Consider the following 20,858-nt stretch of genomic DNA (forward strand, 5'->3'; position numbering starts at 1 on the left):
TTTTTCCAGCTGGTGCTTTTAAAGTTTCCACGATTGAGGATGGCACTCCATTAAATATGGAATTAACATTTGAAAATCCAGCTGTTCACCCATCATTTCTCTGAACAATGAAAATGTCCCATTTCACTGTGTGAGGAGACCAACTGCCCCAACTATCACACCCGCTACCAGTCATCCCTGTGTTGCCTTTCCTTCCAGGATTTCTCTTAAGACCACAATCCAAGAACAAGAGCAAGAGGAAGTCAGGAAAACGCACGAAACGTATAAGAGGCATTCTTCTATCTCACAGTTCAACGCATTCTCCTCTACTCCATGTCAGATTCTAATACAACCAAGGTCATAAACCCTTCCACCTTCATCCTGCAGGGCATTCCTGGCCTGGAGACAGCCCATGTCTGGATCTCGATCCCTTTCTGCATCATGTATGTTATTACCCTCTTGGGGAACTTCACAATCCTGTGTATCGTAAAGATGGACTTGAGCCTCCATGAGCCCATGTACTATTTCCTCTGCATGCTGGCTATGACTGACCTGGGTCTGTCCACATCCATTGTGCCCAAATCACTGAGCATCTTCTGGTTCAATTCCAGTGAGATCGATTTCAGCGCCTGCCTCACCCAGCTGTACTTCATTCACTGCTTCATAGCGATAGAGTCTGGTATCCTGGTGGCCATGGCTTTGGATCGCTACGTGGCCATCTGCCTTCCCCTGAGACATTCCACCATTTTGACAAGTGCCATGCTGACCAAACTTGTCCTGGCCATCGTGTTGCGTGGTGGCTTGATCATGTTGCCCCTTGTCCTCCTGGTGAGGCAGTGGTCATATTGTGGAACTAACATGGTCCCCCTGCCTTACTGCGTGCACATCGCTGTGGTGGGGCTGGCTTGTGGTGACACCCGAGCCAGTAGTTACTACGGCCTCTTTGCGCTGTCTTGTATTAATGGTCTGGATGTGATTTTTATTGTTGTGTCCTATATTCCGATCCTCAGGGCCATCTTCAGACTCCCCACAAAGGATGCCCGGCTCAAAACTTTCAAGACCTGCATCTCTCATCTCTGTTCCATTTTAGTGTTTCACATCCCAGCTCTCTACTTCTCCTTCTCCGGACGATTTGACAAGAAGAAGCCTCACCCTGTCCAAATTCTTATTGCCGTAATGTACTACGTCATGCCCCCCATGCTGCACCCCATCATCTATGGTGTGATGACTAAACAGATATGGAGCCGGATACTTTATTGCTTTGTTCACAAAGGCTCCTAACTTCACAAAGGCACCTAACTGCTCTGTCTTAGCAACCGTTGCTTCTGCAGAGCTGGCTGGGGAGATGGTGTTTGGACCTCTTCACCAAGTGGCTCAGTCACAGAGTCTTTCAATCCTGTCCTGATCTTACTGTGCTCTGTCAATGAGACGAACTGGGGAATTAGATTGGGTGGAAATCTTAGGGTGTCCAAGTTTCTAATTTCTTGTAACTGTATCCTTGCCCCCTGACTAGTACCTCAAACACTGACTGCTAATTGAAAACCATGCCCTGGGTCTAAATCTATAACTATAGATGACTCCTTTCCTTACACGGAGGTGGAGTGGCCTCCCACATATACAAAGGGGAGGAAAAGCCTCTAAACCACAATACTTGGTGAAGAATGTGGGCAGCCTACCAACCCTTACACTAAATGGTCCTGTGCACACCACACTAAAGGGCTACGTCTATACTTGCATGATTTTCCGGAAATGCTTTTAACGGAAAAGTTTTCCGTTAAAAGCATTTTCGGAAAAGGATGTCTAGATTGGCAGGATGCTTTTCTGGAAAAGCACTTTTGCGGAAAAGTGTCCGTGGCCAATCTAGATGCGGTTTTCCGCAAAAAAATCCCCGAGCGCCATTTTTGCGAACAGTGCTTTTTTGCAGAAAACACTACTGTGCTGTCTACACTGGCGCTTTTGGGTAAAGTCTTTCAGAAATAGACTTTTGCCCGAACGGGAGCAGCATAGTTTTTCAAGAAAAGCACTGATGATTTTACATTAGACTGTCAGTGCTTTTCTGAAAATTCAAGCGGCCAGTGTAGACAGCTGGCAAGTTTTTCTGGAAAAGCGACTGATTTTCCGGAAAAAACTTGCCAGTGTAGACACAGCCAACATGTGTCTAGTCGAAAATATGGAGCTTTGGACCAAGCAGAGCAGCCCCCTGGGGAGATGTGAAACCCCACTTTCTCATTTGACCATACTGTTTTCTAAGATAAATCGTCTTGAAGACACTAAACCTTTTTTTTTAAAATCATTCAGTAATGAGACAGCAGTGGGTGGGGAGAGGCCTGTATCAGTCAGCCACCCTCTTGATCCTGTACTTTCTGGGATCATAAGATATGGTCTCTGCATGGCTACCAATTGTAGTAAGATGAGAGCCTGAAATGTAAGCTCATGTACCACAGGGCTGGTCTGAGGCCTGGGGCCTAGACAGCAATTGTCAAGACTTTGTTAATATAAAGCAAAGTGAAGCTGTGAGGAAGAAGCTGTTCCCTCACTCACAAATGAGCAAGAACAGGGCTGGTATTATAGAAACACTCAGCTCTAAAAGGCACTAGGCCCAGACTATGAACATATTCCAGAAGGATCATAACAGAACACGTTGTAAAGAAACACATTCTACCACCTCCTACCCCCACAGACACACAAAACAAGAACAAACAGACCCAGCTGATGTCATGATAGATATTGACCGAACCCCCATGTACAAGGTAATGGGTAGACCTAGGTAATGGCAGAGGATGCCAACTCAGTACATCAGGAATGTTCGTAACTTGTTGGTGCCTGTGTATAAAAGCTTACCCCAAAGAAATGTTTCTGTCAAGCAAAGGGGGAAATGTCACATTCCTGGGCATTACTGATGTGAGTCCCTTTTCAAGGAGTAAATATACATAGTGCTTCAATAGAATCCACTATTGAATTATTGAAGTTTTGTTGCAAATAAACCTGTTGGGGCATTTTCAATCCATGTGTGGTTTTGTGGACTTTGGGTGCTCCTCGGAGTTTGCTCTTTGACACATACACCCTGGCTGCATCTAGACTGGAAAGTTTATCTGCAAAAGCAACTGCTTTTGTGCAAAAACGTGCCAGCTGTCTGCACTGGCCTCTTGATTTTGCGCAAAAGAACTGACGTTCTACTCTCTGAAATCAGTGCTTCTTCCGCAAATGCTTTGATGTTCCCGTTCGGGCAAAAGCCCTTTTCCGGAAATGTTTTTGCTCAAGAGGGTCAGTGCACAGAAAAGTCCCGATGGCGAAAATGGCGATTGGGGAATTCTTGCGCAAAACCGCGTCTAGATTGGCACGGACACTTTTCTGCAAAAGTGCTTTTGCAGAAAAGCATCCGTGCCAATCTAGATGATCTTTTCCACAAATGATTTTAACATTAAAAGCCTTTGCAGAAAATCTTGCCAGTCTAGACGTAGCCCCAGAGAAAAGGTTATTATCATTGATGGAGCAGGAGACCTGTTGGGATGTTACACCAGCCAATCCTGATTACTACACCAATCGCTAAGGCATGAGATTACAGAACCTGAAAGGTTGATAATTCATATACCTTAGACACCAGTCTGGAAAAATTCTGCCAGTGATTTTGGGCTAAAAGCTAAGTACCCACGGACAGGTTTCAGCTTACAACCCTGGAAATCAAAGTCCTCTTCTGGCAACAGTCACATCCCAAGCAATACAATGAGTGCAAGGTTGCTGAACAAATCTCTTCAGAGCAGTTCGTCCATCTTTCCCCATCCTGGGGGAGAGCTTGGGTATTCCACCAACAACCAATCCTGCTTAGTGACGATCTCCTTGATGAAGGGTTTTTTGACTGCTGAGACCCTCTAATGCCAGGAGCCCAAGTCCCTGCCTCCAAACCTGGTTTGATGATCCAAGCCAGGCGATGAAACCTAATCCCAAGGCCTAACAATGCTCTACCATACAAATTCAGCACATTGAGGTGACTTACACCCATTGGCAGCCTGAGCCCACTTGGCACAGACATTCTGCTGGCTCTGACAGAGTGAAGACTCTCTTGACTCTTTGTCACTCTTCTCCATATTGGAGTGTCCAATTTTTACCTTGAGCAGGAGGAAGACCCCACCTTCCCCTGGGTTTATGACCAGGTTCACAGAGACGTGACACAAGCCCTCAGAATTTCACAGTGGCCCCGACATGAGCTGACAGGGGATCCCCACCATCAAATGGATTGGAACCCCCCCAACTCAGGAAGCCAGGACCCAGCTGGTTGTCCCCTGCTGTCCTAGGCCCACCCAGAAGCTCTCCAAGACACTGACTCAAGTCTCACTTCTACGGGCTGGGAGTCTATTGTGAGGTGAGAGATGATGGTAGTTCCTGCCCTAGCACCAGCTGCCCCATTGGGAGTGTCAGAAGCTCCAGAGGTCCCCTTGTCTGTAGTGGGAATCCCCACTGAGAGAGTTCTCCGGCATCTGATGGGACCTCCTGAGCCAAACTGAACAAAAGGAGCAGCCCTACTATGTCAATCCTTTGAACCTTTAGTGAGCACTTGAAAGACTTTTGAGTACTCTGTGTGCCCCTGTCGGGCCTGCCTCTGTCTTCCTAATGTGCTTGAAACTAATGAGACACAAACAAACTGATGAAATGGAACATTATACTGCATGACGATCAGATGACATTTACCGAAGAGTTTTGAAAGAACTGTAGTTTGTAACCCATACTTTATATCAACTTCTGTGCCAAATTACAGTAGAATGGCTAATGTGATGCCATTTTTTAAAAGGACCGTAGAAGTCATCCTGGAACTTCCATGCCAGTAAATCTAACTTCAATATGGCCACATTTCTAGAAACTATAACGAAGAACTGAATTGTCAGACACAGAGCTGAACATAATTTGTTAGGCGGAAAACTCAACATGAGTTTTATAAAGGGAAATCATCTATGAACAACGTAGTAACTTTTTGGGGGCATCTACAAACCTGTGGGCAATGGGATCCAGTAGACATAGTTGATTTACATTTCTAGAAAGCTTTTACAAGGTCCCTCAGAAAAGGCTCTTAATGTAAGTTTTCCTGGGATAAAACGGGAGGACCCTTCATGGAGTGGTAATTGGTTAAAAGACAGGAAACAAATGGAAGGAATAAATGGTCAGTTTTTAGAATGGAATGATTGTCTTGCCCCGGTTTGCACTTTGACCAGCCTAATCCAACCTATTCATTAATGATTTGGAGAATGGCAGAACGAGCGAGGTGGCAAAATTGCAGATGATCCTAAACTGATAAGATAATTAAATCCAAAGCAGACTGTAAAGAACCTCAAAAGGATCTCCCAAAATCAGAGGACTGGACAACAAAAGGGCAATAATACATGGTTAATAAAAGCAAAGTAATGCCCACTGGAAAACATTATTCCAAATATAAGCACAAAACGTTGGGAACTAAATTAGCTGTTACAAGTGAAGAGCGAAGTCTTGGAGGATTAAGTACAGTCAAAAAAGCAAACAAAACCTCTTGGAGAACACTGTATCCTGCCCGGGCACTCATGAATAGATCTCAAAGTTACTGTTTTTTTCAAGCTAATTTCACAAATGAAATACACAGGGAAGCCTTGGAATTTAACTTCATTTACTAGCTTGGGTGCCATCACAAAGGTGTGAATAAGGACATTTCTGGGCCAGCACACTCCCTTCCACATCCTCATGGCTTAACCAACCAACCAATGGGCACTTGAGAACAATTTGCGCCTTCTCTATCAGCTTCTTTTAATATGAAAACACCAATTCACTATTTTTCTTTCTTTTCCACCTGCCATCCCCTATTTAGTTTGGAACTGGACTTTTAATACTCCTCTTATCTGAACGAGTGGGTTGTACCCACAAAAGCTCATGATTTCATCTCCATGATTTGTTAGGCTTTAAAGCGCTGCTAGACTAAAATATTGAGAACCTTTAAGAAAGCGAGAGAGAATAAAACAGGGTTCGAACTAGGGGGGTAATGTAGTCATACGGAGTTGCAAATAAAGCCCGGGATTAGAATTTCCCGGGCTTCATTTCCATGAAGCCGGCCGGCGCCATTTTTAAATGCTGGCTAGGTCAGACCCCGTGCTGCACGGCTACACGCGGCACGGAGTAGCTAGTTCGGATTAGGCTTCCTATCCAAACTAGCTGTACGCCTCGTGGAACTGTCTGCCCTGCCCTCCTGGGCATTTCCCTGTTAGCAGATCAACTCTAGAGCACTCGGCATCAACCCTCGGTTCCTTGTTTTTTAACTAATCAATTATTGTTTTGGACACAAATACACAGAGCAGCCAATTCCCTTGGGGCTCATCAGAGATTCTGAATCGTCCCATCTCCCACTGGGAAGTCCCGTAATGCCTGTGCAGAGCTAAACCTGGATAATGAGCCCAGAGGCACAGACATGGAGACAGAGACTCAGTCCTGAGTGTCCCCAGTCTCCAGCCTGTTTACATCCAGCTGTCACTTCCCCTGGGTGCTGAGCGATGCCCAATGCGATGGGCCAGAGCTGCCTTATAGACGTTGGATTCTCTGCTACAGCTCTTACTTGCTGCAGACGGTGCAGTGAGAGAGGTGCAGGACGTGTCTGCATGAGACAGATTCCCTGGGAAGAGACTTCCACCTCAGGATTCACAGGTACCGTCCTCTCCTCCTAGATCCCCAATGCGCTATGCGTGTGCTGGGTGTGCTGGGAGAGGGGATTGGTCTGTGGTCTTTTTTGCACTGCACAGACCCTGAACCTCTCAGGGCCCTTCCCATTCTTACGTAAGAACACAAGGTCAGACCAACGGTCTATACAGCCCAGTGTGCTGTTTGCCGACTGTGGCCAATCCAGGTGCCCCGGAGGGAGTGAACAGGACAGTTAAACCTCACATGATCCATTCCCTGTCACCCACCTGCACAGAACAGAGCCCAGGGACACCATTTCCTGCTTCTGCATCCTGGCTGACACCTTCAGCTCTAAGGTTGGGGCATTTCTGTGGCCCAGGGGATCCGTTAGGAGGAAAGGTGTCAGTAGCTGTACAATACAAAGCAAAACTCTAAGGCTGTGGCCCATGGGTTGCTCAGGCTCTACGGAGGGAAAACTCTCCTTGGAGGAAGAACAGAACAAAGCCCTCGGGGGCCAGCTGTGTGTTCATGCCCAGACACTGTCACCGCCTCCCCTCACATCTCAGGGCTCTGGCTGCTAACAGGGTGGCTGTTTCATCACTTGTATCTCTTGCAAAGCCAGGAGGTGATGGGGCTCCTCACTGTTACAGATTGAAGGATTTTCCAATGTGGGTCACAAACCGTCTCTCCTGTCGCATTAGAGGAGCAGGCTGAACTGTCATGTCTGAAACTTTCTGATAACTATCCACACCGCAGCAGGCCTCCTTTGGGGCAAGATTTCAGGCCAAATGATTAACAATAGTCAAAGTGATTAACTAAAATGAGACATTCTAATTGACAGTGCCAGACAGTCTGCACTCAGTGTGATGCTTCGAGTAGCTTCAATGGTCAATCCATTGCTTGCAAACAGGGCGATGGCAAACAGGAGGGAGTTTTGAGAGGGGAGCTTTCCTGGTGAAGTAGGGCAATTTACAGGAGTTTGGGGTAAGTGGCTCTCTGGAGTGTGTGTGTTTGTGTTTGGGGATTCTGGGCTTGTGTTCGTTTGTTTGGAGATTCCTCTGCTGCGTTATTGGTTTGTTTGAAGGGCCGTGTGCTCAGGCTGGTAGTTGGAAGCTGTGAGACTTAATTAGGATTTGAAATCTAAAGCTCTCTGCTCATTGGTCGAGCTTTAGCGAAAGGGAGGGGCTATCAGGAAGACCAGAGCTTATAGAACCTGCTAGTAAGCAACCAGGGAATCTTGTAAACTGGGTGATGGCAAACGGGAGGGAATTTTGAGAGAGAAGTGGAGAAGGGGCGCTTAGAGGGAGCAAGCTGCTTTAGACACTCTTTGAAACTTGAGACTAAACTATATTCCAAACATTTAAATCAACCCCCATATAGAACCTTATTATTCATAGGAGAAAATGCAGGCAGAAGCCGAGTAGCGGAGTGGGGGCTCTCCTGTTTATTGCATCCAGTGTAGTATGTGTGAGTATCTGCCAGATGGTTGGGTGGTGTATGTGTGCACCCAATGCAAGGAGCTCCTAATCATCAGAGAGTAAATGCAGGCTCTGAAGGCCAGGGTGGCTGAACTGGAGGAGCTGAGGGAGGCAGAGAGGTATGCAGATGAGGCTTTCTGGGACACTGTTGAACTGTCCCCCCTCCAGTCTGACAGCTCCTGTGCTATTAAGGAGGATGAAAGGCTCAGGGAAGGAGAGCAGTCAAGGAGAGCAGAGGGAAACCTTCCCATAGTTGGAACCCCCTTCCATATGATGTTTGGGTATCCAGATTATGTCTCTGGGAGAAGGAACTCCAGTCATTAGGACAAAGGCAGGTGTAAGTAATGGGGAGATTCTATGATGAGAAACGTAGATAGCTGGGTTTGTGATGACCAGGAGAAGTGTGTGATGACTTGCCTGACTGGTGCGAAGGTTGCTGATCTCTTGAGGCATCTAGATAGACTTATGTGTCATGCTGGGCAGGAGACAGTGGTCATGGTAAATGTATGGAAAGGTAGGAGAGAGGCTGTGGAGATCAAATTTAGGTTGCTAGGAAAGTGACTGAAATCCATGGCCTGTATGGTGGCATTCTCAGAAATGCTTCCAGGTCTGCGTGCAGGGCCAGGTAGGCAGGCAGAGCTTCAGAGTCTCAATGAGTGGATGAGACGATGGTGTGGAGAGGAGAGGTTTAGATTTATTAGGAGCTGGGGACACTTTTGGGAGAGGGGGAGCCTATACAGGAAGGATGGACTCCACCTAAACCAAGGTGAATCCAAACTGCTAGCACTAAACGTTAAAAAGGTCATAGATAAACTTTAAACTAAGAGAGGGGGAAAGCCGGTTGGTGCGGTGGAGCACATGGCTCAGACAATCATAGAATCATAGAATACTAGGACTGGAAGGGACCTCGAGAGGTCATCAAGTCCAGTCCCCTGCCCTCATGGCAGGACCAAGTACTGTCTAGACCATCCCTGATAGACATTTATCTAACCTGCTCTTAAATATCTCCAGAGATGGGGATTCCACAACCTCCCTGGGCAATTTATTCCAGTGTTTGACCACCCTGACAGTTAGGAACTTTTTCCTGATGTCCAACCTAAACCTCCCTTGCTGCAGTTTAAGCCCATTGCTTCTTGTTCTATCCCCAGAGGCCAAGATGAACAAGTTTTCTCCTTCCTCCTTATGACACCCTTTTAGATACCTGAAAACTTCTAACATGTCCCCCCTCAATCTTCTCTTTTCTAAACTAAACAAACCCAATTCCTTCAGCCTTCCCTCATAGGTCATGTTCTCTAAACCTTTAATCATTCTTGTTGCTCTTCTCTGGACCCTTTCCAATTTGTCCACATCTTTCTTAAAATGCGGTTCCCAGAACTGGACACTGTACTCCAATTGAGGCCTAACCAGCGCAGAGGAGAGCGGAAGAATGACTTCTCCTGTCTTGCTCACAACACACCTGTTACTACATCCCTGAATCATGTTTGCTTTCTTTGCAACAGCATCACACTGCTCACTCATAGTTAACTTGTGGTCCCACTATAACCCCTACATCCCTTTCTGCCGTACTCCTTCCCAGACCATCGCTTCCCATTCTGTATGTGTGAAACTGATTGTTCCTTCCTAAGTGGGGCAATTTGCATTTGTCTTTATTAAACTTCATCCTATTTATCTCAGACCATTTCTCCAATTTGTCCAGGTCATTTTGAATTATGACCCTATCCTTCAGATTAGTGGCAGTCCCTCCCAGCTTGGTATCATCTGCAAACTTAATAAGCATACTTTCTATTCCAGTATCTAAATTGTTGATGAAGATATTGAACAGAGGCAGGCCCAAAACAGACCCCTGCAGAACCCCACTTGTTATGCCTTTCCAGCACGATTGTGAACCATTAATAACTAATCTCTGAGTATAGTTATCCAGCCAGTAATGCACCCACTTTATAGTAGCCCCATCTAAGTTGTATTTCCCTAGTTTATTGATAAGAATATTATGCGAGACCGTATCAAACGCCTTACCTAAGTCTAGGTATACCACATCCACTGATTACGCCTTATCCACAAGACTCTTTATCCTATTAAAGAAAACTATCAGATTGGTTTGATGTGAATTGTTCTTTACAAATCCATGCTGGCTTTTCCCTATCGCCTTGCCACCTTCCAAGTGTTTACAGATGATTTCCTTAATTACTTGCTCCATTATCTTCCCTGGCACAGAAGTTAAACTAACTGGCCCGTTTCCAGTCCTTTGGAATCTCTCCTGTCTCCCATGATTTTCCAAAGATGATAGCTAATTGCTCAGATATCTCCTCTATCAGCTCCTTAAGTATTCTAGGATGCATTTCACCAAGCCTTGGTGACTTGAAAGCATCTAACTTTTGAAGGTGATTTTTGACTTGTTCTTTTTTTATTTTACCTTCTAAACCTCCCCCCTTCCCACTAGCATTGACTATGTTAGGCATTCCTACAGACTTCTCGGTGAAGACCAAAACAAAGAAGTCATTGAGCATCTCTGCCATTTCCAAGTATCCTGTTACTGTTTCTCCCTCTTCACAGACCAGTGGGCCTACCCTCTCCTTGGTCTTCCTCTTGCTTCTAATGTATTTATAAAACGTCTTCTTGTTTCCCTTTATTCCCATAGCTAGTTTGATCTCATTTTGTGCCTTTGCCTTTCTAATCTTGCCCCTGCATTCCTGTGCTATTTCCCAATATTCATCCTTTGTAATATGTCCTACTTTCCATTTTTTATATGACTCCTTTTTTTATTTTTAGATCATGCAAGATCTCGTGGTTAAGCCGAGGTGGTCTTTTGCCATATTCTCTAACTTTCCGACACATCGGAATAGCTTGCTTTTGGGCCCTTAACAATGTCCCTTTGAAAAACTGCCAACTCTCCTCAGTTGTTTTTCTCCTCAGTCTCGATTCCCATGGGACCTTACCTATCAGCTCTCTGAGCTTACCAAAATCCGCCTTCCTGAAATCCATTGTCTCTATTTTGCTGTTCTCCCTTCTACCCTTCCTTAGAATTGTGAACTCTATGATTTCATGATCACTTTCACCCAACCTGCCTTCCACTTTCAAATTCTCAACCAGTTCCTCCCTATTTTTTAGGATGCAATCTAGAACAACTTTCTCCCTGGTAGCTTTTTCAACCTTCTGTAATAAAAAGTTGTCTCCAATGCAGTTCAAGAACTTATTGGATAGCCTGTGCCCCGCAGTGTTATTTTCCCAACATATATCTGGATAGTTGAAGTCCCCCATCTCCACCAAATCTTGGGCTTTGGATAATTTTGTTAGTTCTTTAAAAAAAGCCTCATCGACTTCTTCCACCTGGGGAGGTGGCCTGTAGTAGACTCCTAGCATGATATCACCTTTGTTTTTAATCCCTTTTAGCCTAACCCAGAGACTCTCAGCATTTCTGTCTCCTATGTCCACATCCACCTCACTCCAAGTGTGTTCATTTTTAATGTATAAGGCAACACCTCCTCCCTTTTTTCCGTGTCTATCCTTCCTGAGCAAGCCGTACCCTTCTATGCAAACATTCCAATCATGTGTATTATTCCACCAAGATTCTGTGATGCCAACAGTGTCATAATTGTACTTATTGATTAGCACTTCCAGTTCTTCCTGCTTATTTCTCATACTTCTTGCATTTGTATATAGGTATCTAAGATCCTGATTTGACCTTGCCTCCCAGTTTTGCCCTGACCCTCCTTTCTCTCTGCCATTGTTGCCCACGCTCCCTCCTATTTCTGACCCATCTCCCAGCTCTCCATGTTCTCCAGTTACCTGTGGGCTTTGCTCACCTGTCCCCGTCGAATCTAGTTTAAAGCCCTCCTCACTAGGTTAGCCATTCTGTGTCCAAATAGGGTCTTCCCCCTCCTCGAAAGGTGGATTCAATCCCTGCTTTGCAGTCCTTCCTGGAATAGCACCCCATGGTCGAAGAAGCCAAAGTCCTCCTGGCGACACCATCCTCGCAGCGAGGCATTCACCTCCAGGATGTACTAGTCTCTGCACGGGCCCCTACCTGCAACAGGAAGGATCAAAGAGAATTCCAGCTGTGCTCCAGACTCCTTCACCCGTACTCCCAGAGCCCTGTAGTCACTCTTGATCTGCTCAGTGTCACACCTAGCAGTATCATTTGTGCCCACATGGATGAGTAGCATGGGGTAGTCAGCCGAATATTCCTCAACAATGCCTCCGTAACATCTCGGATATGGGCCCCGGCAGACAGCATAACTCACGGTTTCTGTAAGAGGAGAGTCTATTGACAGAGATTCTGTAGGTTTTAGTCAGGAGGAGAGGATGGAAAAGTATAAAGTATGGGCCAAATCATGTGGGAAATGAACACATAAAAAAGGAGGCTATTGACATAATCGGCATCACAGAAAACTGGTGGAACGAGGACAATCAGTGGGACACAATCATACCAGGATATTAAATATATTGGAAGGCTAGAATAGGCCATGTGGATGGTGGAGTGCCACTATATGTGAAAGATGATGTAGAATCAAATGAAGTAAAAAATCATAAATGAATCAAAATGTTCTATAGAATCTCTATGTACAGTAATTCTATGCTCTAATCAGAGTATAGTAGTAGGGATCGATTATCGACCACCTGATCAGGACATTCATCGTGTCTATAAAATGCTAAGGGTGTTTAGAGATGCTATCAAAATAAAAAACTCGGTAATAGTGGGGGATTTCAATTATCTCCATATTGACTGGGTACACGTCACCCCAGGACAAGATGCAGAGATAAAATTCCTCAATGCCTTAAATGACTGCATCTTGGAGTAACTGGTACAGGAACCCACAAGGGGAGAGGCAATTCTTGAGTTAGGCCTGCATGAGTGCAGGATCTTGTCCAAGGGGTAATTATAACAGCACCGCTTGGGAACGGTGGCCATATTATAATAACATTTAACATTCCTGTGGTGGGAAAAACACCTCAGCAGGCCAAAACCATGGGACTTAATTTCAGAAAGAGGAACTACACAACAATGAGGAGGTTAGATAAACAGAAAATAAAAGGTGGAGTGACTAAAGTAAAATCCCTGAAAGCTGCATGGACACTTTTGAAAGACACCATGATAGAGGCCCAACTTAAGCGTATACCCCCAAATTAAAAAATATAGTAAAAGAACTGAAAAAGAGCCACCATGGGTTAACAACCATGTAAAAGACGCGGTAAGAGATAAAAAGGTACCTTTTAAAAAGTGGAAGTCTAAAAGTAGTGAGGTAAATAGAAAGGAGCATAAACACGCCAATTTAAGTGTACAAATGTAATAAGAAAAGCCCAAAAGGAGTTTGAAGAACAGCTAGTCAAAAACTCCAAAAGTAATAACAAAATGTTTTTTAAGTACATCAGAAGCAACAAGCCTGCTAAACAACCGGGGCGGGGGGGGGGGGGGGGGGGGGCGGGGGACAGTATGATCCAGAGGCTAAATGAGCATTCAAAGATGTTAAAGCCATAGTGGAGAAACTAATGCTGTGTCTACATTGGCACCCCTTTCCGGAAAAGGGATGCTAATGAGACACTTCGGAATTGCAAATGCCGCGGGGTATTTAAATATCCCCCGCAGCATTTGCATGAACATGGCTACCGCTTTTTTCCGGCTCGGGGTCTTGCCAGAGAAAAGCGCCATTCTAGACAGGATCTTGCGGAAAATATGTCCTTTTCCGGAAGATCCCTTATTCCTACTTTCAAGAACCAACTGATCCAATCATCACACCCGCTACCAGTCATGTCTGTGTTGCCTTTTCTTCCAGGATTTCTCTTACAACCACCATCCAAGAATAAGAGCAAGAGGAAGTCAGGAAAACGCACGGAACATACAAGAGGCATTCTTCTATCTCACAGTTCAACACATTCTCCTCTACTCCATGTCAGATTCTAACACAACCAAGGTCATCAACCCTTCCACCTTCATCCTGCAGGGCATTCCGGGCCTGGAGACAGCTGATGTCTGGATCGCCATCCCTTTCTGCACCATATACATTGTAACCCTCTTGGGGAACTTCACAATCCTGTGTATCGTGAAGATGGAGTTGAGCCTCCATGGGCCCATGTACTATTTCCTCTGCATGCTGGCCATGACTGACCTGGGTCTGTCCACATCCATTGTGCCCAAAGCACTGAGCATCTTCTGGTTCAATTCCAGGGAGATCAATTTCAGCGCCTGCCTCACCCAGATGTTCTTCATTCACTGCTTCATAACAATAGAGTCTGGAATCCTCATGGCCATGGCTGTGGATCGCTACGTGGCCATCTGCCATCCCCTGAGACATTCCACCATCTTGACAAACGCTACAGTAACCAAAATTGCCCTGGCAGTGGTGCTGCGTGGTGCCTTGATCATATTGCCCTATGTCCTGCTGGCGAGGCAGTGGTCATACTGCGGAACTAACATCATCCCCCAGCTGTACTGCGCACACATGAATGTAGTGTGGCTGGCGTGTGGTGACACCCGAGCCAGTAGCCACTACGGCTTATTTGTGCTATTCTGTGTGTTGGGTCTGGATGTGATTCTGATTATTGTTTCCTACACCCAGATCCTCAGGGCCATCTTCAGCCTCCCCACAAAGGACGCCCGGCTCAAGACTTTTGGGACCTGCAGCTCCCATATCTGCTCCATTTTAGTATTTCACATCCCAGGTCTCTACTTCTCCCTCTCGGGACGATTTGACAAGAAGAAGCCGCACCCTGTCCAAGTTCTTATTGCCAACATGTACTATGTGATGCCCCCCTCACTAAATCCCATCATCTATGGTGTGAGGACCAAACAGATCCGGAACCGGATGCTGCATTTCTTTGTTCACAAAGGTGCCTAAGTGCTCTGGCTCGCAGACCATGGTTAGTGCAGAGCTGGCTGGGGAGACGGTGCTCAGCCCTGTTCACCTAGTGGGTCAGTCAGAGAGTCATTCAATCCTATCCTGATCTTACTGTGCTCTGTCAAGGAGAATAACTGGGCTATTGCTCTGGGTGGAACTCGTTAACACTTCAGGTGTCCAAGTGTCTAATTTCTTCTAACTGTCTCCCTGCTTCCCTGACTAATCCCTCAAACCCTGGCCCCTACACCACTTTAATCCCGTCAGGCACATTCCCTTCTTCATTGTATCCCCCAGGTCTCCACCTCCGTTCTGACACTTCCATCAACGTCCAGCACTTTTGCTCACTCCTCCCCTCCCCTTCTATCCCTCCCTGGAACATCCTGACCTCTGCCCCCACTAGCTGGGCTCACTCCGAACCAGGGTTGGGCCAGGAGCTGCTACAGACTGACAAGGAGACTGTCGTAAGGATACAGCTCTGGAGGCAGCAGGACAGACAAGAGTGGGGCTGTAAAATTATGAAAATTTGGCTTCGAATGTGTGGAAGAGGTGATGACTGCATCCATGATCACTGCAATTGGCAAAACAGAGATTGTTGGTTTGTGCGTATTGTTCGCTGATCCATGTGAAAGCTAATGTAGTTTATCCTGAGTGTAATTGTCTTAGTGGTTTGCAGCCTTTCAGTGGATTTTCTTTATCAATAATCATACTGTTCCTTGGACACAAAAGTCTGCACTCAAACGTTCCAGCGCTGATCGATGTTCCCTTGCTGCCCTCTCATCTTTGAATTTGGACTTTTCACTCATCTCTGCATCACTGGGTTGAGGAACTGTTGTTTTATTTTTCAGATATCCTGTTTTGAACCACAATTCCATTTCTGGTTTTTCACAACTATGCTACTTTCCAGGCTGATACCTGTTACATTTTTTAAAAAACCACCAGATTCTGTGCCTGAAACATTAGCCCATGTATCATGGGACTGCTCAAGGGCCTGAGGCCTCAACAGCAATTTTCAGACTTTGTTAATATAAAGCAGCTGTGGCTAACCCACGGCTCGCGAGCCGCATGTGGCTCTTCCCTCCAAATTGCAGCTCACAAAGCCACTCCTGCACCCCCAATGTCCCACAGCCCACGCCAGCTCCCCCCTGCCCACAGCTTCCCTGTGTTTACCAGGTCAGAGCTGCGGGTTTTAAAAATGGCACCCAAGATGTCGGCCTTCTTAAAGGGGCAACCTCCTTTACATTTTTTTTAATTGTTTTAGTTTTTGCTCGGAAAATTCTGTTCGGGAGGGCCACTTTTTTTTTCTGCTTCACAATTCTGATGCGGCTCTTCACATTTTTTCTGCTGTTTTGTCTCTCTTTGTTACATGCTTTGGCCACGCGTGATATAAAGAAAGTGAAGCTGTGAGCAAGAGGCAGGTTCCCGCTCACAAACGTGGGCAAGAACAGGGCTGGTATTATAGAAACACTCAGACATAAGAGGCACTAGGCCCAGGCTGTGACCAAATTCCAGGGGGGTCGTAACAGAACACCTCGCTGAGGAACATCTTGGTACCAACACCCCCAACACATATATATACAAGCACAGAAAACAAGAACACACAGACAGGGTGTAAACTGATGGCAAGTTAGATAGTGGTTGAACCCCCATGTACAAGGTAATGGGTGGTTCTAGGTAAAATCAGAGGATGCCAACTCAATACGTCAGGAGCGATGGGTTACTTGTTGATGCCTGTGTATAAAAGTATATTCCAAAGAGTTGTCTTTGTTAAGCCAAGGGGGCAATGTTGCATTCCTGGCCCTGTCTGAGCTAAGTCAAATTTCAGGGGGTAAATATACATAGTAGTTCAATAGAATCCACTGACGATTATTATTGTACTTTGTTTGAAAATAAATCTGGCAGAGCACCTTCATTCCTTCTCTGTTTTTGTGGTCTTCGGGGGTTCTCTTAGAATCTGCTCTTTTGGCTATTTTTGCAAGCCAAGAGGACACGCAGAGGAGCACACACACAAACACAGACAAATGGTTATCATCATTGATGGAGCAGGGGACCTGTCGGGACACCACACCAGCGAATCCTAATTACTTTAATGGCACCAATCGCCAAGGCATGAGATTACAGGGTTCTGAAAGTCAGCCATTTTAGATACTTTAGACACCAGCCTGGAAAACTTCTGCCAGCGATTTTAGGTAAAAGCTACCTACCCAGGAAGGGCTTCAGGTCACCACCCTGGATATCAAAGACCTCATCTGGAACAGCCACATCCCAAGCAATACTAGGACTGCAAGGCTGCTGAACAAATCTCTTCAGAACAGTTCCTCCAACTTCCCCCATTTTCGGGAGGAGCATGGGTATTGCAGCAACCACCAATCCTGCTTAGTGATGATCTCTGAATATCATTGGCCATTATTTTTGAAAAGTCGTGGAGATCAGGGGAGATCCCGGATGATTGGAAAAAGTCACATATAGTGGAGGAGGCAAATGTAGTGGAAGAGAGGAAAGTGATTAGGAATAGTCAGCATTGATTCCCAAAGGGCAGGTCGTGCCTGACCAATCTGCTTAGCTCCTATGATGAGGTAACTGACCCTGTGGATGTGATATATTTTGACTGTAGCAAGGCTTTTCATAAGGTCTTCCACGACATTCTTGCCAGCAAGTTAAGGGAATATGGATAGGATAAATGGACGGTAAGATGGATAGAAAGCTGGCTAGAAGGCCGGGCCCAGCGGGTAGTGGTCAACGGCTCGATGTCAGGATGTCGGTCGGTTTCTAGCAGAGTGCCCCAAGGTTCAGTTCTAGGACCCGTTTTGTTCAATATCTTTATTAATGACCTGGATAAGGGGATGGATTGCACCCTCAGCAAGATTGCAGATGACACTAAGCTTGAGGGAGAGGTAGATACGGTTGAGGGCAGAGATAGGATCCAGAGTGACATGGACAAATTGGAGGATTGGGCCACAAGAAATCTGATGAGGTTCAACAAGGACAAGTGCAGTGTCCTGCACTTGGGACAGAAGAATCCCAAGCATAGTTACAGGGTGGGGCCGAATGGCTAAGTAGCAGTTCTGCAGAAAAGGACCTGGGGTTACAGTGGGTGAGAAGCTGGATATGAATCAGCAGTGTGCCCTTGTAGCCAAGAAGGCTAATGGCATATTAGGGTGCATTAGGAGCATTGCCAGCAGATCTAGAGAAGTGGTTACAGACTGGGGACCAACCAGTTAAGTAGTAGTTCTGCAAAAAAGGACCCGGGGGATACACTGGATGAGAAGCTGGATATGAGTCAACAGTGTGCCCTTGTAGCCAAGAAGGCAAATGGCATATTAGGTTGCATTAAGAGGAGCATTGCCAGCAGATTCAGAGATGTCATTATTCCTCTTTATTCATCTCTGGTGAGGCCACACTTGGAGTATTGTGTTCAGTTCTGGGCCCCCCACTACACAAAGGATGTGGTCGCAACCAGAGGAGGGCAACCAAAATGATTAGGGGGCTGGAGCAGATGACCTATGAGGAGAATCTGAGGGATTAGGGTTTGTTTAGTCTGCAGAAGAGAAGAGTACGGGGGATTTGAGAGCAGCTTTCAACTTCCTGAAGGGAGGGTCCAAGAGGTTGGAGAAAGATTGTTCTCAGTGGTGACAGATGGCAGAACAAAGAGCAGTGGTCTCAAGTTGGGGTGGAAGAGGTCAAGATTGGATATTAGGAAAAACTATTTCACTAGGAGGGTGGTGAAGAACTGGAATGGGTTACCTAGGGAAGTAGTGGAGTCCCTAGAGGTGTTTAAGACTCGACTTGACAAAGCCCTGGCCGGGTTGATTTGTTAGGCTTTAAAGCGCTGCTAGACTAAAATGTTGAGAACCTTTAATAAAGAGAGAGAGAATAAGACAGGGTTCGAACTGGGGGGGTAAGGTAGTCATACAGAGTTGCAAATGAAGCCTGGAATTTGAATTTCCCGGGCTTCATTTGCATGAAGCCAGCCGGCGCCATTTTTAAATGCTGGCTAGGTCGGACCCCGCATTGCACGACTACACACGGCACGGAGTAGCTAGTTCGGATTAGGCTTCCTATCCAAACTAGCTGTACGCCTCGTGGAACTGTCTGCCCTGCCCTCCTGGGCATTTCCCTGTTAGCAGATCAACTCTAGAGCACTAGGCATCAACCCTTGGTTCCTTGTTCTTTAACTAATCGATTATAGTTTTGGACACAAACACACAGAGCAGCCAATTCCCTTGGGGCTCAGCATAGATTTTGAAATGTCCCATCTCCCACTGGGAAGTCCTGTAATGACTGTACAAAGCTAAACCTGGCTAATGAGCCCAGAGGCACAGACATGGAGACAGAGACCCTGTCCTGAGTGTCCCCAGTCTCCAGCCTGTTTACATCCAGCTGTCACTTCTCCTGGGTGCTGAGCGATGCCCAATGGGATGGGCCAGAGCTGCCTTATAGACGCTGGATTCTCCGCTACAGCTCTTACTTGCTGCAGACGGTGCGGTGAGAGAGGTGCGGGACGTGTCTGCATGAGACAGATTCCCTGGGAAGACACTTCTACCTCAGGATTCACAGGTAGCGTCCTCTCCTCCTAGATCCCCAATGCGCTATGCGTGTGCTGGGTGTGCTGGGATAGGGGATTGGTCTGTGGTCTTTTTTGCACTGCACAGACCCTGAACCTCTCAGGGCCCTTCCCATTCTTACGTAAGAACACAAGGTCAGACCAACGGTCTATACAGCCCAGTGTGCTGTTTGCCGACTGTGGCCAATCCAGGTGCCCCGGAGGGAGTGAACAGGACAGTTAAACCTCACATGATCCATTCCCTGTCACCCACCTGCACAGAACAGAGCCCAGGGACACCATTTCCTGCTTCTGCATCCTGGCTGACACCTTCAGCTCTAAGGTTGGGGCATTTCTGTGGCCCAGGGGATCCGTTAGGAGGAAAGGTGTCAGTAGCTGTACAATACAAAGCAAAACTCTCAGGCTGTGGCCCATGGGTTGCTCAGGCTCTACGGAGGGAAAACTCTCCTTGGAGGAAGAATTGAACAAAGCCCTCGGGGGCCAGCTGTGTGTTCATGCCCAGACACTGTCACCACCTCCCCTCACATCTCAGGGCTCTGGCTGCTAACAGGGTGGCTGTTTCATCACTTGTATCTCTTGCAAAGCCAGGAGGTGATGGGGCTCCTCACTGTTACAGATTGAAGGATTTTCCAATGTGGGTCACAAACCGTCTCTCCTGTCACATTAGAGGAGCAGGCTGAACTGTCATGTCTGAAACTTTCTAATAACTATCCACACCACAGCAAGCCTCCTTTGGGGCAAGATTTCAGGCCAAATGATTAACAATAGTCAAAGTGACTAACAACTAAAACGAGACCTTCTAATTGACAGTGCCAGACAGTCTGCACTCAATGTGATGCTCCCAGCAGCTTCAATGGTCAATCCATTGCTTGCAAACAGGGCGATGGCAAACAGGAGGGAGTTTTGAGAGGGGAGCTTTCCTGGTGAAGTAGGGCAATTTACAGGAGTTTGGGGTAAGTGGCTCTCTGGAGTGTGTGTGTTTGTGTTCGGGGGTTCTGGTCTTGTGTTCGTTTGTTTGGAGATTCCTGTGCTGCGCTTTTGGCTTGTTTGAAAGGCCGTGTGCTCAGGTCTGGCAGTTGGAAGCTGTGAGCCTTAATTAGGGTTTGAAATCTAAAACCCTCTGCTCATTGGTCGAACTTAAGCCAAAGGGAGGGGCTATCACGAAGGCCAGAGATTATAGAACCTGCTAGTAAGCAACCAGGGAATCTTGGGAACTGGGCGATGGCAAACGGGAGGGAATTTTGAGAGGGAAGTGGAGAAGGGGCGCTTAGAGGGAGCAAGCTGCTATAGACATTCTTTGAAACTTGAGACTAAACTATATCCCAAACATTTAAATAACCCCCATAGAGAACCTTATTATTCATAGGAGAAAATGCAGGC

The 20,858-nt window shown here is 46.4% G+C and overlaps 1 protein-coding gene across 1 annotated transcript; it reads left to right on the forward strand.

Annotated features, from left to right (window-relative positions):
* Window positions 1–471: 471 nt before the first annotated feature.
* Window positions 472–14,917, forward strand: LOC142818626 (olfactory receptor 52E4-like). The gene is made up of 4 exons (XM_075899668.1): window positions 472–658; window positions 1,070–1,198; window positions 13,977–14,192; window positions 14,727–14,917. The coding sequence occupies exons 1-4, from the start codon at window positions 472–474 to the stop codon at window positions 14,915–14,917; spliced, it is 723 nt and encodes a 240-aa protein (XP_075755783.1).
* The last annotated feature ends 5,941 nt before the right edge of the window (window positions 14,918–20,858 follow it).

This window comes from Pelodiscus sinensis, chromosome 1, assembly GCF_049634645.1.
Source record: "Pelodiscus sinensis isolate JC-2024 chromosome 1, ASM4963464v1, whole genome shotgun sequence".
In the NCBI taxonomy this organism is placed as follows: domain Eukaryota; kingdom Metazoa; phylum Chordata; order Testudines; family Trionychidae; genus Pelodiscus; species Pelodiscus sinensis.